General features: G+C 48.0%; 1 protein-coding gene, 1 long non-coding RNA gene and 1 pseudogene across 2 annotated transcripts; 2 read left to right on the forward strand and 1 right to left on the reverse strand.

The window, feature by feature from the left end:
* Positions 1-468: 468 nt before the first annotated feature.
* SELENOT (selenoprotein T) lies at positions 469-9234 on the forward strand. The gene is made up of 6 exons (XM_030028323.2): positions 469-666; positions 2090-2200; positions 3299-3425; positions 4907-4994; positions 6474-6625; positions 8502-9234. Exons 1-5 carry the CDS (start codon positions 527-529, stop codon positions 6596-6598), a joined length of 591 nt encoding a protein of 196 aa, XP_029884183.1. The 5' UTR covers positions 469-526; the 3' UTR covers positions 6599-6625; positions 8502-9234.
* On the reverse strand, positions 8879-10023 carry LOC115347210. Its single transcript, XR_003925409.1, has 2 exons — positions 9729-10023; positions 8879-9670 (listed from the first exon to the last, which is right to left on the reverse strand). It is a non-coding gene; the product is annotated as an uncharacterized LOC115347210 (long non-coding RNA).
* Positions 10024-12830: 2807 nt separating this feature from the next.
* On the forward strand, positions 12831-14267 carry LOC115347202 (annotated as a pseudogene).
* Positions 14268-14889: the final 622 nt, after the last annotated feature.

Below are 14889 nucleotides of genomic sequence, written 5' to 3' on the forward strand. Positions count from 1 at the left end.
TCTTTGGTCATACGGGCAGAGCTTCTTAAAATAACGAGGCCGTGCTGCCGCTGAGGACAGACGACGCTTCCCATGCTGCGGCTGCTGTCGTGACCCTCGCACCTTTTTTTGCCCGACTCCGCGGTTTTTATTTTCCGTTCTCCTTCCCCCCACCCCTCCCTTTTTTGGTCCCTTTCCCCGTGGCCGTTGAAAGCGGAGCCCCGAGGGCGCGGGCCTGCCCGGGCCCTCCTCCACCACCACCGCCGGGGAGGACCGGCCCGGGGGGCCTTCACCCACCGGCCTCCCGCCTCGGGGGAGGGACGGGCCTACCCCGGCCCCCGGCGCTCGCTCACCGCCGTCGCCTCCTCTTTGGCTTAATGAAAACCGGGGGCGGCCCTCACCGCCCGGCGCTGGCGGCGGCGCGGGGGCGGGGCCTGGTCGGCCTCACGTGGCCGCCGGCGCCTGCGCGGAGCGGGGCGGCGCTCGCGTGACCTTGGTGCGGCGGCTGGCGGCGGGCAGCGGCGGGCGGGAGGGAGGCAGCGGCGAGATGCGGGCGGCGGTGCTGCTGCTGCTGCTTCTGGCGCTGGCGGCGGGGCCGGGCGGCGGCTCGGCGGAGCAGGGCGGCCTGCCGGCCAAGAAGCTGCGCATGGCCTACGCCACCGGGCCGCTGCTCAAGTTCCAGATCTGGTGAGGGCGCCCGGCAAGATGGCGGCGCCGGCCGGGCCGACGCCTGCGCCCCCCCCCCCCCTTCCCCTTGCCTCCCTCCCCATCCTCGCCGTGGCGGCCGGGCAGGGCCGGCTCCGCTCGCTCCTCTCCTCCGCGGAAGGCGAGCGGCCGCGGGCCGCCCGACCCCGGCTGGGTCGGGGGAGGCTGGCGGGAGCGCGGCCCCCCGGTGCCGGCCCTCGCTTGCCGGGGCCGCGGGCTCCCCTGGGGCGGGGGTCGGGGCCGGGGCCGGGCTGTGGGTCGCTGGCGCCCGGCGGGCCGCGCTTAGAGAAAAGGGCTCTGCAAAAATGGCGACCCGCGGTAAAAACGCCGTTTCCGGGCCCTTTTGGTGTAAGACGAGGCGTTTTAGTGACTGAGGGTTACGGTTAGGAGGAGCTGATGTTTTAACGAAGACCGTAGTGGAGGGCTTTCGTCTGTTTGTTTGGTTTTTTAATGGCTGTGTTGCTATCGGTCGGGGAGATCAGGCACCTTTACGTCGTTCTCGGAACATTACCGGTGGCGTCAGCTGCGGGGAGCAAAACCGAGGAGCAGTAGGAAGGGCTGAGCTAGTTCTAGCACATGTAGCTTGTTTGCGGGGGGAAAAAAGAAAAAAAAAAAAAAAAAGGGAGCCTTCAGCGCCCGTCACCGTGTTTTCGTGGCGCTCTGAGGGCGGCCGGGCCGGGCCGGAGCCGCCGGTGCTGCTGCCGCCGCCCCGGGGCGTGGAGGAACGAGAAGGTTCGTTCGCTGCGGTTCTCGGAGCAGAGTCTGGTCCGGGTTGTGTCAGGCGGACCTGCGAAGCACCGCAAAAGGCTCAGGAGAGAGTGCTTTGTTTGATTTCTTTTGCGGTAGGCTGGGGCTGGGTAATTTTTATTTCGATTATTAGAGAGTCAGCTGGTAGAAGTGTGAGCCAAAGTATAGCTCTGTAATACTTCACTTTTCTGTGGTTAATCTGGTCACCTGTGTGGAGAAATACCTGGGAGCGATGTTACCTGTCTGTCAGCAGTCCCAGAGAGGGTTAAATTTGACTAGTGAGGAATTAAAACGGCATTGTGTGAAACTTTTTTCTTTTTTTTTTTTGGACACAGGGCAAGGTGATACTTAAGCTGACTGTCTAACTTGGCTTTTTAGGGAGGAAAAAAATAATTCCTTGCTCAGTGGACTTGACCAAAACATTGTGTCTGTGCTAGTACGTGAAAACAAATTCGTGTAAAACCAAGTGCCTAGCCAGCTGTCAGGATTTTTGATGTGTAGCTTAGTGGCAAATCAGTTTTCTTCTTTGGCGTGAAGAATTCTAGTTTTATTTTAAACTGAATGGATTATGAACAGTGCGAGTACTGGTGTTGTCAGTTTAGCAGCGACTTTAACCTAGAGCATTCCAGTTTCAGTGACAGTGTCTGTCTGCATTTAGTGTCTCCTGAGGCTACAGGCGGGTGTTTGAGGAGTACATGCGGGTTATTAGCCAGCGGTACCCAGACATCCGAATTGAAGGGGAGAACTACCTTCCTCAACCTATATATAGGTAAGCAAATGACTGGCAGTACGAATTCTCTTTTTTTCCAATATGTAGGCTCAGCATGGTGAGTTCTGAATATGTGCATTTACACTTAAATAATACTGAAAATGAGAACTTAAGGGGTTTTTTGCATTATGGTTACATACACCTTGGTTATCTGCTCCCTTCCAGGTAGCCACCTTAGTTTTCCATCTGGACATCCATACGATGAGGCCTGTCATGTTCCAATCTGAAATAAATTATATGATTAACTTCTTTTCACAGTAAACTTTTCCAGCTCTTCTTCATGATGTATCTGGACTTAAACTCACATTTGTTGCTCAGGCTTATGCCCTTAGTGACGAATTCCTGTAATAGGTTAAGGCTGCAGAGGAGGGAAGAGTTTGTTTTTAACATCTTAAGTCAGGGGAGAGCTGACCTCATCGGAGAGACTACCAGGGTGACCTTAACTATGGAGGTGGGGAGGAAGCCCAAAGAAATTTGGAAAAAGGCAAAACGAAAATAGTGTTATTCCTATTATTTAAACCATTGTGTACATGCTAGAGAGTGATGCCATAGGTGCTGTGGTGGCTTCTGAACCACTTCTTGACCTAATTACTGTAATAATTACAACGGTAAGAATGCTACAGGATCAAATACGTCGGTGTCAATTTGCTCTCTGGCTATAGGTTTAATTCTTAGAAAAAAACTGTAGGGTTTTCTGCATCTGCTGGGAAAATGCTTTACGAGGAAGTAGTGCATGTCAGTTAGACATGTCTCTATAATATGGAACAACTTCTTTAAGAAACTGAACATATTATCCAGTTTAAACATGTATAAGTGGAAAGTAAATTTCTATTTGACGTCTGCTTAGGGAAAAAAAAAATCTATATGCGTGGTGTACACAATGATATCCTTCTGAGGATGCGTGGTTTTGTTTGTGTGTGTTGGGTTTTTTTTTGTTTTTAATAGCGAGATAAACTTGGTTGAGAAGTTTTGTATTTTCTTTGAAACACTTGATTGTTCACTATCAAAATGCTGCTAATTAGGTGAATTACAGCTATATAGTGGTGAAGTAGTAACTGAGAACCTTCTAAGTCACTTTTATGTGTTGTCTTTTGATAGGCACATAGCATCCTTCCTGTCTGTCTTCAAACTAGTATTAATAGGCTTAATAATCGTTGGCAAGGATCCATTTGCTTTCTTTGGCATGCAAGCTCCAAGTATCTGGCAGTGGGGCCAAGAAAATAAGGTAAACAGCATACTTTCTTCTTTTATTTTGAAAAAGCAGTTTTAGAATGACTTCATGAGAGTGTTCTGGGAGTACTTCACAATTGTTACTGCTTTAACTTTCACACACTGCAGCCTTAACAGAACCTTTAGGCTTCTATAACTAAATACACTTGAGAATTTAACAGTAGCGTAATTATCCTTAATTGTAGTGCTTCATGTTTTTGACAGACCCAGCTTTGATTCTCAGCATCTCTTTCAAAGCTGATGACGCTGCAGAGGGGCAGTGAGGTTAACATTACTGACAAAGATGATAAAACATTTTTTTTTATCTTTTTAGGGCTCAGGAGTAGAGTTTCAAGCCGGTGTTGTTGGTGTTACAATTACAGCTTCCCTTTTCTATTGTCTCATAACTATTTTGCAGTTGTTGCTTTCATGAGACTTTTAATAGATTAGGCATGCAATTAGATGGTGGTTAGAAAAATCAAGTTGAAATTTTGTGGGTGTTTTTGCAGAACATACTCAGGCATGACAGCCTATGCTTTGTGGGATGAATATCCCTGTGAGTCAGTACTGATGGTGCTAAGAGATTAATGTTGTTGTCCTCTGATTTATAGTAACCTTATTCCAGATATATTCTGGATTTATTCTACCAAACAAAAGCAATGAATAAATTTATTAACTTTTATTTTATTGGTGGACAGATCCTCAAACTGAGCTACCCAGTGCAGTGGGTCTCTGTCACCAGTCAGTTTGAACGTACAGCTGTAATATATCCTGTTCAATTAAATGGGCCAAATACACTACCAGGCTAGGCTGCCTGCGGTACGTCTGTGGTCTGTGATGCTGTAAACAACTAACTATCTTCCATGCTAAATTCTTTGGTATTGCAGTAACCGTGTGAATGGGCCCTTGTGCATGAAAAGGGAATTATAAAGGTGCTGGTGATGGAGGGAGATGCTGTGTTGCTGAAGATTGCATCATTTCATCCTGAGGCACCAATACACACAGAAAATTCCAGATGATTAGCTTGAAGAAATGCTAGAGAGCTGACAGTTCTTGTGAACAAATGCAATTTGACTTGCTTTGCTGTTTGTGTCTAGGCCTGTGGTTCTTTGATCTGAAGTGTTACTCTGACAATGGCAGGCAACATGTAGGAGCAGTTTGTGTTCCCTTGGCATCGTAGCCATGTACATCTGCAAACTGGCTGTCAAGATGTGCATTGATTTGTGGAGGAAAGGAGTGAGAAGATGGAACTTGGTTTGAATCAGGATTGTGAGTTGGGTGATTTCAGAACTATTTTGATACCTGTCTAGGGAAGGCAATGTGTGCAATCTTTTTAAAAAGAGGATGAAAGATGTCTGTGCGATTAGAAGATTACTTGCTAAACTGCAGAGGGGAATTCAAAGACACCTGTAAACTTCTAGCACTTATTAAGAGTGAGTAAAACAAGCTGTGGCTCACATGGCTGAAGCATCTGGGATTCTCTCTGTTCTCTTCTAGGTTTATGCTTGTATGATGGTCTTCTTCCTGAGCAACATGATTGAGAACCAGTGTATGTCAACAGGTGCATTTGAAATAACTTTGAATGGTGAGCTGAGAACTTTCTGTTTAAGGGAATCACATTGGGTTGCCTGTGTACGCACAGATTGGTGAGAGCTGTTGTGTTGGGACAATGAGGGATGATGTTATGAAATGTGGTGTGTTTCAAAATGTGACGGCATGCGGTAATGGCCATCCATTTTGAAACTTCAGGTGTTATATATCACAATAAATGATGAAAATCATGGAAGTTTTATAAAGCAGCCTGTACAGATGTCAGTTACGTATGTTTTAAAACAGCTATGTAAAAACTTACGAGAGGAATGCTTGGTCACTTGGGGTAACTGTATTATGTTCTTTCTTTGCATGTGATGTGCATTAAGTAAAAAATAATCAACTAGGGAAGCATACTCTCTAGTTAATTAGGTGCTTTCCCTATCCTGTTTCGTGGTTTAGCCTTGGAATCCTCTTGAATTCATTGCTATTCCCAGTTTCTCAGTACCAGTGGACAGCAATACTGATTTTTCAGGTTAAGAGTCTGTGGACCTTCTGCCTTCGGATAATTTTATAGTTTTAAAGAATATGTAAGCTTGATGGAGTACAGAATTCTTCAAGTTCTAGGTACAAGTATGTAATCTAGCTCTGTGCTTTATAATCTCAATTTATGGTTGTGCAGGATGCATTTCAATATAATAGTTTCCAAGTCAAGTCATATACTGCAGAACCTTTTAAAGCCTGGCTGTATTGAATCAAACTAGTTGAACTCTATGCACTTCTAGTCCTAAATCTCTGATTAGAATTGGCAGCAGAGCCTTCCTAGGGGTGAACAGTCGCATCTGGACTTCTGTAAGTTTCTCGGTTGCATTTTGGGACAATGTAGTTCCAGTCTGGCTTTTGGTTTATGTAGGTGACAGCAATTGTATTTTTCAGTGTGGGTTCATGAGGTGCTATAGCAGTGAGGGATATTTGAGGCAATAAGTATTTGTCAACATCAGAAAAGAATATTGTGTTTGCCCTAAAGTATTTATGGACTGTGCTGCCTTTTATATTTCAAGGGGGGTGGGGTGGGCATGGAATAATGGTTGCAGCTACTTTGAGTGGAACCTTCCAAGCCAGGTCTTGGTAAGCAGAACTTTTGAGGGTCAGCCTTAGATGTTAGGCAGAGTGAGATGAAAACTAATGAGACCCACAAGTTTCAAAGATTTAGCAATGGTTTAAAAACTTGGTATGGTATTCTGCCACTCACTAAGGTATTTTCAGACATTCTGTCAGTGGATATTGTGAACCTCTAAATCCATATGATGTACTTCTAAATGGAAGCATTAGACTCTTTGTTCTCCTAGTTGGACTGGGTTTTAGTATAGCTAGAGGGTTGAAGCGTTGTTGATCAGGTATTTTCCTCATTATAAAATAGTACTAACTTGCATAGCTTCCTAGCTCTTTTGAATTTTATGTTTAAACTAGCCCTACGTGTTTTCCGACTCTGTCATTGTAATGGTGCTTTTCTCCCCTCTGTGTTTTGTGGTAGATGTTCCAGTGTGGTCTAAGCTAGAGTCTGGCCACCTTCCTTCCATGCAGCAGCTTGTAGAAATTCTTGATAACGAAATGAAGCTCAATGTGCACATGGAGTCAATGCCTCATCATCGATCATAGCCCCATCTATCAGCACTGAAACTTCTTGTAAGTCTTCTTCCAGTCACCAGCTGTCTGTTGACTCGGGTGTGAAGGACCGCATGTTGCAGATTGAACATTGTAATCGTATATTTGTTCATTTGAAAGTGTTTTACTGGAGAACCAGCTCTAGTGACTTTAAGTAAATTGACATGTATGATTTTACAGGTGCTGTTTTGGTGGGAGGTTTTGGGTTGGAGTTTGTTCTGCCTATTCGAAACTGGAAGCTGGTATTCCTTTGGGCAGAAAAAGATGTGTTACTGCATGCAGAAGGCTTAAGTTAGTGAACTGTATTATGCAGAGATCAGAAAACACACTGCATTGTGTGCCTTAAAATAGTCTGTGTGCGGAGGATTTCTCTATAACTTGTAACCTCGTTGAATTGCATGACCCTAGAAAGTAGAACATTTTCTTGCTCCCATCTGTGTGCTATACTGTTTTATAAGCTTTTGCAAATACTCCTTGACACTTAGAAGCAGAGGGTTTGCATCCATGCTTATATATTTTATGACAAACCAAATCCATGTTCCTATGTCGCCTGTGGCTTTGAAAACATTTGGCTTACGGTTCTTCATAGGAACATTGATGTGCTACAGAAAGACTGTCTTGGTGCAAAAATTTACAGTTGACACTTAGGAGACCACTTAAGTAGTGATCTGTGGTGCAGTTTTTTGCACAAGAACGCTTTGGTTTGAGAGACTCGTTTCTTGGCTTTACCTTGCTGAGAGACAGCCCACTCAACTGGCAGACCTTGTGCTGCCATTTCTGTTGACTGACGTCCCGCAACTTGTCTCACCAACTTAAACTGATCGGTTGGTCCCAGCTGTAGCAGTTAATGACCTGGCTCTGTTCGAACACAGATTTTCTTTGGAGCTCTGTTTAATACGATGCGGCTTCTGCAAGTTCATATTTACATAGGCAAGAACGTGGCACATGGAGCATAACATTTGGAGAAACCAAAGCTCTGTCAAAGCACTGCAGGCAGTCTCACTCCTTGTAGGAAAGCACGCTCCCTAACCAGGGCTCGCTCTGCTGTTTCTCGCTGCTTCAGAGCTCAGTCTTCAAACCCTGCTTTTTTGCCCTATCGATCTCTCCCTCCACTGACACGCCTGTGGCTTCCTGAAGTAGGGAGAGCAATTCGGAGAGACTGCTACCTCAAAGTCCTCATGCAGGGAATGTGAGAAACAGTTGACTTTTGATTCCTGCAGGCATGTCCCGTTTGTTCAGTTAAGTCTGGTTTGTCCTAGTAATTTAGCAAAAAACACGTTAATTGTGAAATAAGTTGTTTTGTATTTTTTAAATATTACTTAGTATCAAAAATTTTGGTGTTATCTGTACTTTTCAGATGGGCTTGCTGAAGCTCAACGTCCTGTATGTATGGATTTAGAGGGTCTCAGGTAGTACTCTGTTGCAAAGTAGATTGATGTCACTTTCAAGCTTACGAAGCATGCCAAGACTGTTCTTGTGTAGCATTTTATGTAATGGGATATGAGTTTAAAAAAACAGCAACAGAAAACCCCATTCAGTTGTATTTCCATCCATGTGGGAAGTAATGCTACAGGTTAGGAGCGTCTGATAATGAGACTTAGTGACTTTGTGTTTTCATGTCTCCTTATCTAAATTCATGCTAATGATCGTCATTCTGATGGTATCCTAGCAGGCAGTCGCCCAGAATGAAATAATAATAGTGCTCTCTTGCTGGAGTTATGACCTCCCAAGAGACAGTGCTTGTAATTCAGGTTTTATAATCCGAAGCGTACATAGCCTGCTGTTCTCCCTAGCTTACAGAAAACGCCTTGGCTCTCTGTTCTGACAGCGTTGGAGATGGCTTGCATGTTAACGCAGGAGTGTTTGCCGACTGTAATGCTTGTGTCTCCATTTCCAGGCATTAAGTGGTGATTTCCAAAGGCAGCGTGGCTCAGACCCATGAAGGCCTGTACTGAAGACAGCACGCTGTTAGTACAGACTGGATGCTTCTCTCGCAGCCACGTTGTGCCTCCTGAAAAAAACCTTAATGAAAGACCTCTTTCAGTGCTGGCGTGTTTCCAGATACTGCACATTCATGGAGTGCAATAATACTGTATAGTTTTTTTAAGATGTCATTCGACCAGTTCATAGCTCAACAATGCAGGCATTACTAATTGTAACTTATTTTATATTCATGTTTCACACAATGGCAGATTGAGTTGATACCTAATTTTTCCTTGGAAAAAAAGTTTGTTTAATCTGTTGTATTTTATATGAATTTATGTTCTTTTTGTAGTTTAAAATGAAGTTATAGGAGTGTCTGATACTGTCCTAAACTGTTAAGTAATTGACAGCTGTCTATCAAATATCTCTAATGTGGTTAAAGCAGGTTTGTATATTTTTCAAAGTATATGGCAGAGTTGAACAGTGCATTATATACTAAATTATATAAACAAAATTATATGCAGAGTAGTTACATCATTTTGTGACTTCGGTAAAAATTACAATCGACTGCTCTTTAAATTGTGTTGGCCAGCTCAAGAGGTTTTTCCTTCACCATTCTGAAGAGGTGAAAAGCTGGGCCTTTCTACTGTCCTAAATAGAAACCAAGAAAGTTAATTTAAATAAAGAGTTCTCATTTACTGTGTGAAGTACCTTGTTTGAGTCGCTGATGGATATTCTTAGAATTGCAATTGAAAAAACGCATAAAAAGCCTACTTTCCAAAGTCATTAATCTTGTGTTTGTTGTGTCTAAGCCCCTAACAACCTCCGTGTTCTGGAAGGAACGCACAGAGCTTTGTCTTTTCCTTCGTGTGCTTGCCAAGTTCAGCTGCGATGAGAGTTCGGCTGCTGTTGTCCTGAGGGAAGGTCCCTGGGTTAAAGGCAAGTCTCAAATGCAGTTCTCTTGCAGGGGCTGGGAATTTTCCTCAGTCTGGCTTCCCAAGTCGGTGCGAGCTGCAGGCTGCAGCCTCTGGTCTGCAGTTCTTCTTCACCATCATGCCTCCTGACTGCGGCATGCTCCAGGCTGGATGGCTGAGTGGCTGTTGCTTGTGGCACCTGTGCAGGGAGGCTCGGTTCCAGCAGCACCTGCCTCTCACCCTGTTTTTTGTCCCTGCTCTGACTACACCACTGGTTCCAGCAGCACCTGCCTCTCACCCTGTTTTTTGTCCCTGCTCTGAGCTACAGGGTTTCATGCCCCTTGTAAAACCAGCTGAAGTACCTCCTGGATCCTTCTTACCAAACATGATCTCTGGAGGGGGAGGGAGATGTTGTCTGTTGGGACAGATGAGAATCAGATGAGAAGGGAATCTGCAGAGCTGCGATGAAGGCAGTTGTCACGGTTTGTAAGAATCGTCTTTGACCCTCCCCAAGGCTTTAGGGACTGACGTAAGAAATGTTTCAGGTAACGAAAGCTCTGTCCACCCAGCTGAGAGAAGAGTGGATGCCCGTTTTTACAGAGGTGTCGCTCATCACAACCATTAAACATGATGGCCTCAAGGCTGCTTTGACTCTGTGATGAAATCATCTCTAGGTAATTCAGGCCTGTTCTTCTGAAACAGATTATCCACACTAGAAAATTTTGGTTAGAGTTTTAGTTTCTCATTAATTATACACTTCAGACAAATTAGAAAAACGCACGGATGTGTTGCTAGGCTAAGATTCTCCATGAGCTGTTTGTAGCATCACCCTAGTGGTACTTGCTTGTGATCTGCTTGCTGCCGCCGATATTCCTTCTCTTCCATCTGAGCAAGATGGTTTATTGATGTGTTGGAGTTAGGTATGCGAGAACCTTTGCTGATGTCCCTTAAATGCACCAGAAGCTTTTTCTGTTGGGGGGCACAGGCTGGGCTGTGTTTCAGTCGTATCTCTAATTGCTCTGAGTTGCAGGGTGTGTAGAGCAGACTGTTTTTATGGGTGGGACCAAGCCCCACTATCCCCATTCATAGAGCGCTTCCAAACAGAAAAAATGGAACAATAAAATGGAAATAAAGAACCTTGATGGTCATTAAAGCCAGTGATAGCTGCCAGCCTTCCTGTAAACCAGTTGCCAAAGGCCAACTGATGGCCTGGTATTTGTGGTGCTTTAACCAGGAGAACTTGTTCTGGTCTGAAATCAGTGCTTATTAATGTCAAGTTTAAGCCCAGCTGGGCAGTTCTGGCTCACAGGGAGGGGTCCTGAGCCTGGAATCCTGCCTCCAGCAGTGCCCAGGGGGATGGGCCCCAGGGCCAGCATACACCGCATCCCCTTCACCCTCTAGCCTCCTGGCCTCCAGAAGCACTCGGCACGGGGCTTTCTGGGCTCTCTGTGCTTTCTGTGTATTCAGCAATCTGAAAGGGTTTCTCCTCCTTGAATCATCTTATTAAATGTGTCTGTCTCTTGTGGAGAAGGACAAGCGGCATTGCTGGGGTCAGCAGGAAGCCCAGATACCCATGTGTCGTCCTGGTGTTAAAATTGCAGTTTTTTGCTTTCCCCTCCTGCCCAATGCTAATTTGTAATTTTAACATGAAGGTGTAAAGACCCATTTATCTAAAAAAGCCCTGTTTGAACACTTGATTGATTTCACCCATGTGCAAAATGGATATTAAAGAATAGATCTGAGGGGCAGATTCAAGCTTGTTGATCATGGCTTGTTAAGCACAAGGATAGGTGATACAGGTCTGGTGGAGTTGCTGTGAGCTGGGTGCAGACTAGGGAAGGACAAAAAATGGGTCTCGCGTTTCCCGCTGTGAGAGGAGAAAAACGGGCCGTTACGTGTAAGCCATTTGCAGCAGAGATCTGTGTTCAGGTCTTATCTCGTGCTGGCGTAAATCAGACGTAACCCTGCTAAAAATTGAAATTACAATGGCATAACAGGTCAAAATCAAACTCCCAGGTGTGATCTTCATCTTTCTAAATCAAAGATTTAGAATCTAGAAGACACCTAATCTAATCAATTTTCACCCAGGCCACCGCGCCTGAGCCTGCGGAGTTTCACAGGAGCTGGGCTGTGCAGTAGCAGGACACTGCTCTGCCTTGGGCCCTGCGTCGTGGGGGGACAGTCCCTTGCTCCGTCTCTGGGAAAAGCTCTGAAATCGCCTGGGAATGGAGAGGTGAGGGGCAGCTGGCGGTGGGAGCGTTCTGATGCCCCACCGCTTCTGGTAATTTTAGTATGCGATTTTGCCCAGTGGACTGTGTTACAGGCTTTGGAGTGGATTTAAACCTCAGTTACTCCATTGAACATCCAGTTTCTGCCCTTTCCCGAGGGCTCTGCACCTGACTGACACCCCTGTGATGAGACCAGCGTGAGCCCGGGCTCGCGGGCAGGAGCAGTCCCCTCCACTGCCCCTCTCCTGGGGACGGGGTGTTTCTCCAGGCGGCAGAGGCTGGCAGGCACTGTGCATGGCTGCCTGGCTACGGCGGCATGGCACGAGCCCCTTGCAAGTGGTGTTTGCGGTGCTATTAGCAGAGCCATCATGCAGCTCAGTAACAAGAACTTGCAAGTACTGTCTGTCTTGGACTGGTAGACTTAAATTCCAAATCTGTAACAAATGTGAACTTAATGAATATAGTATGTTTATCCAGAGCCTAATTTGACAAAAATTGGATTTAATTTTTTGGGATTTGTTTACTGTGCAACTTCCTACTAGTGTTGTGGTTGCAGCTGTATAGTGTAAAAGCTCATTTCATATGTGTTTGCTGACCTGTGGCCAGGAGAACCTGATAAAAGATGGGACAGTGAGGAACCCTCCAAGCATCGCCTCGCTCCGCTGGTGTTTCCAACGTGTCCTTATTTCCCATGGCCTTAGCAGACCAACCTTCAGGATTTTCTGCACCGACCAGGGCAGCACTGCCTGGCCGTGCCCTGGCTGTATGGACAGGCTGCCCGGAGCCCAAGGAGGTGGTGCTTCCTTTGCCATTCCTCCTTCTCCATGTGCTCCCATCCATGAGCGGGGTCTGGAGGCTGCAACGTGGCCCCATGTCAGATGCCGTATGCGGCAGCTTGGGCTGCCGGCCATGCATCGCCCAGTGCGGTGTCCTGGTGCAGCAGGTATTCCTGTGACCCCACACCTCCCTGTTGCCAAGAGGCAGTGCCCCAAGGAAGCTGGTGTGTTGGCTGCCTGTCTGTGGGCGCTGCGCTGGGAGGGGATGGTGCTGGCTCACTGGGAGGAGCACTGACCACCCGCATTCCCATCCTTTCTGACTGCTTGTCTTGGTTTTGTTTGGCAAAGTTGCTCCTTATCACTGCATCACAGGCGTGCTCAGGAGCTGGCTGACCCAGCCAGCACTTGGGCGGTGAGCTCCTGCCCTGGGTGCGTTCACTTTGTGACAGTTTGTGCTGAGCGCAGGCGAGGGCTCTGGCTCTTCTGCATCTCAGGGCACCCCTGCAGGCGCAGAGCAAAATTGGATGGGTAGGAGGGAGGCCAAGAGCCCTGGAAAAACCACTGGTGATTCATGGCAGCTGGGAAGGTCCCCGAGGTCTCCTGGGGTGGACAAAATGCCCCTTAAAGGAGTGACTTAGGTTCTTCTGGCTTCGGGCTGCAGCTGGAGGGTCTGAGGCACTTCTGTCCCATCCTTCCAGCTCAGCCACAAGTCTCCTCGTGGTGGGGTTTTTCTGCACTGGCGCCAAGTTTTCCTGGACATCTTTTTCAACCCTTCTCACCAGGGAAGATGGTCAACCTCCTGTACATGGTGTCGCACTCCCTCCTGGGCTGCCTCATCCTGCCAGCTGACCTGCTGGTGATCGTGGCCGTCTACCAGCTGATGAGGAAGCAGCCAGGCACCAGCTACACCTACATCCTCAACCTGGCCACTGCTGACCTGCTGGTGGGTGTGATGTGCATCGCAGAGGCGCTGGTCGACATCCTCGACGGGGAGTTTGACCGCATCGCCATGAGCATGATGTCTTGCATTGGCTCCATCCTTCCTTTTCGGGCACTTGCCTCTGGTCTTGCCCTCCCTCCAGCGAGGCAACTACACCAGTTACTGCGGGCTTCCGTATGTGGCCAAGAGCAAGCACCTCTATGTGATCTGCTTCGGCGTCTTTGCTCTGTCCTCGCCGGTGCTGGTGTGCCTGCAGGTCTCGGTGGGCAGCATTGCCTACGTGCAGCACACGCGGCTCCGGCATGCCTGCGCCCAGGCAGGGTCCCTCCGCACCCACCTGCACCACTTCAAAGCGCTGCGGACTGTGCTCATTGTCCTTGTTGGCTTCAGCCTCTCCTGGGGTCCCTACCTGGTGGGGGGCACCATGCAGGCTGCCTGCAGCTCCTGCAACCTGGCTGGCCTGCTCAAGGACATCTTATTCCTGCTGGGTGAGACCAACTCCCTCATCAATGCCCTGTACAGCAAAGACATCCAGAGCCACCTCGCAAAGCTGCTCAGGTGCAGGAAGAAGGGCCAGGTGAAGCCCCTGGCCTCAAATGGCTGAACTGTTGGGAGCTGGGGTGGGGGCTGGCCTCAGGCATCTGGTTCATGAGAGGTCCGTGCCCCACCACCTCCGCCCATGCTGCTCCCGTGGCCACCGTGCCCACGGCAGGAGGGAAACGCAGGGTACCCGGTACAGCAGAGCCTTCCCACTGCATCAGCCGTTTATGAGCTCCTGCCAAGAGGCTGCATCTCATCCATGCTCCATGCTCTCTGCTGTCTGCATTAACAGCCTTCTGTCCCTGGCATCCACACAAATGTCGCCAAGACAGAGACCTTTGATTGCTTTGGACAAACTGTGGGCTTTTGTCCCTCTCTCTGCATGGAGAACTGCTGTGTCTCATACCTGCAGCAGGCTGAGCTGCCATCCAGCGCTCACGTCAGGGAAGTCTGGGCATCCCGCTGGTGCCATGTCCTTGGCAGAAGCCGCTGGTTGTACAGAGCGGTGCCTGTGTGGGTGACTTCTGAGCAAATGCCTCCTCCCCATATACCTGTCACAGGCTATGACTTAGCTGTGCTCTGCTTGCTTTTATCTTTGTGCCACATCCATGGGCTGAAACAACTGGTCAGCCTGGCCTGGTTTCTGCTGGGAGACAGAAGGGAGATTGCTTAGGAGCAACGCACCGACATCAAGCACGGATTCACTCTGCCCTGAGCAAAGCTCTTCTTCGTGCCTGCATGGCCAAGATGCACTTCACTGGGGGCTAACAAGAAAATGTGGTCTGGTACTACCTGCCCCACAGCCCTGCTCATGCTGAGGAAGTCCCCCTTGGGGTGGGAGAGCCCCAGGAGAGGGGCCGTGCAGAACGGCCATGGGCTGCCCTTTGCTTCACGCCACGGCAGGGCTGCAGGTGGAACCTTGCTGAGTGTGTGTGTGCAAGTGCTGCAGTGTCAGGGAGCATCC

The sequence above is a fragment of the Aquila chrysaetos genome, chromosome 10, assembly GCF_900496995.4.
Source record: "Aquila chrysaetos chrysaetos chromosome 10, bAquChr1.4, whole genome shotgun sequence".
Lineage (NCBI taxonomy): Eukaryota > Metazoa > Chordata > Aves > Accipitriformes > Accipitridae > Aquila > Aquila chrysaetos.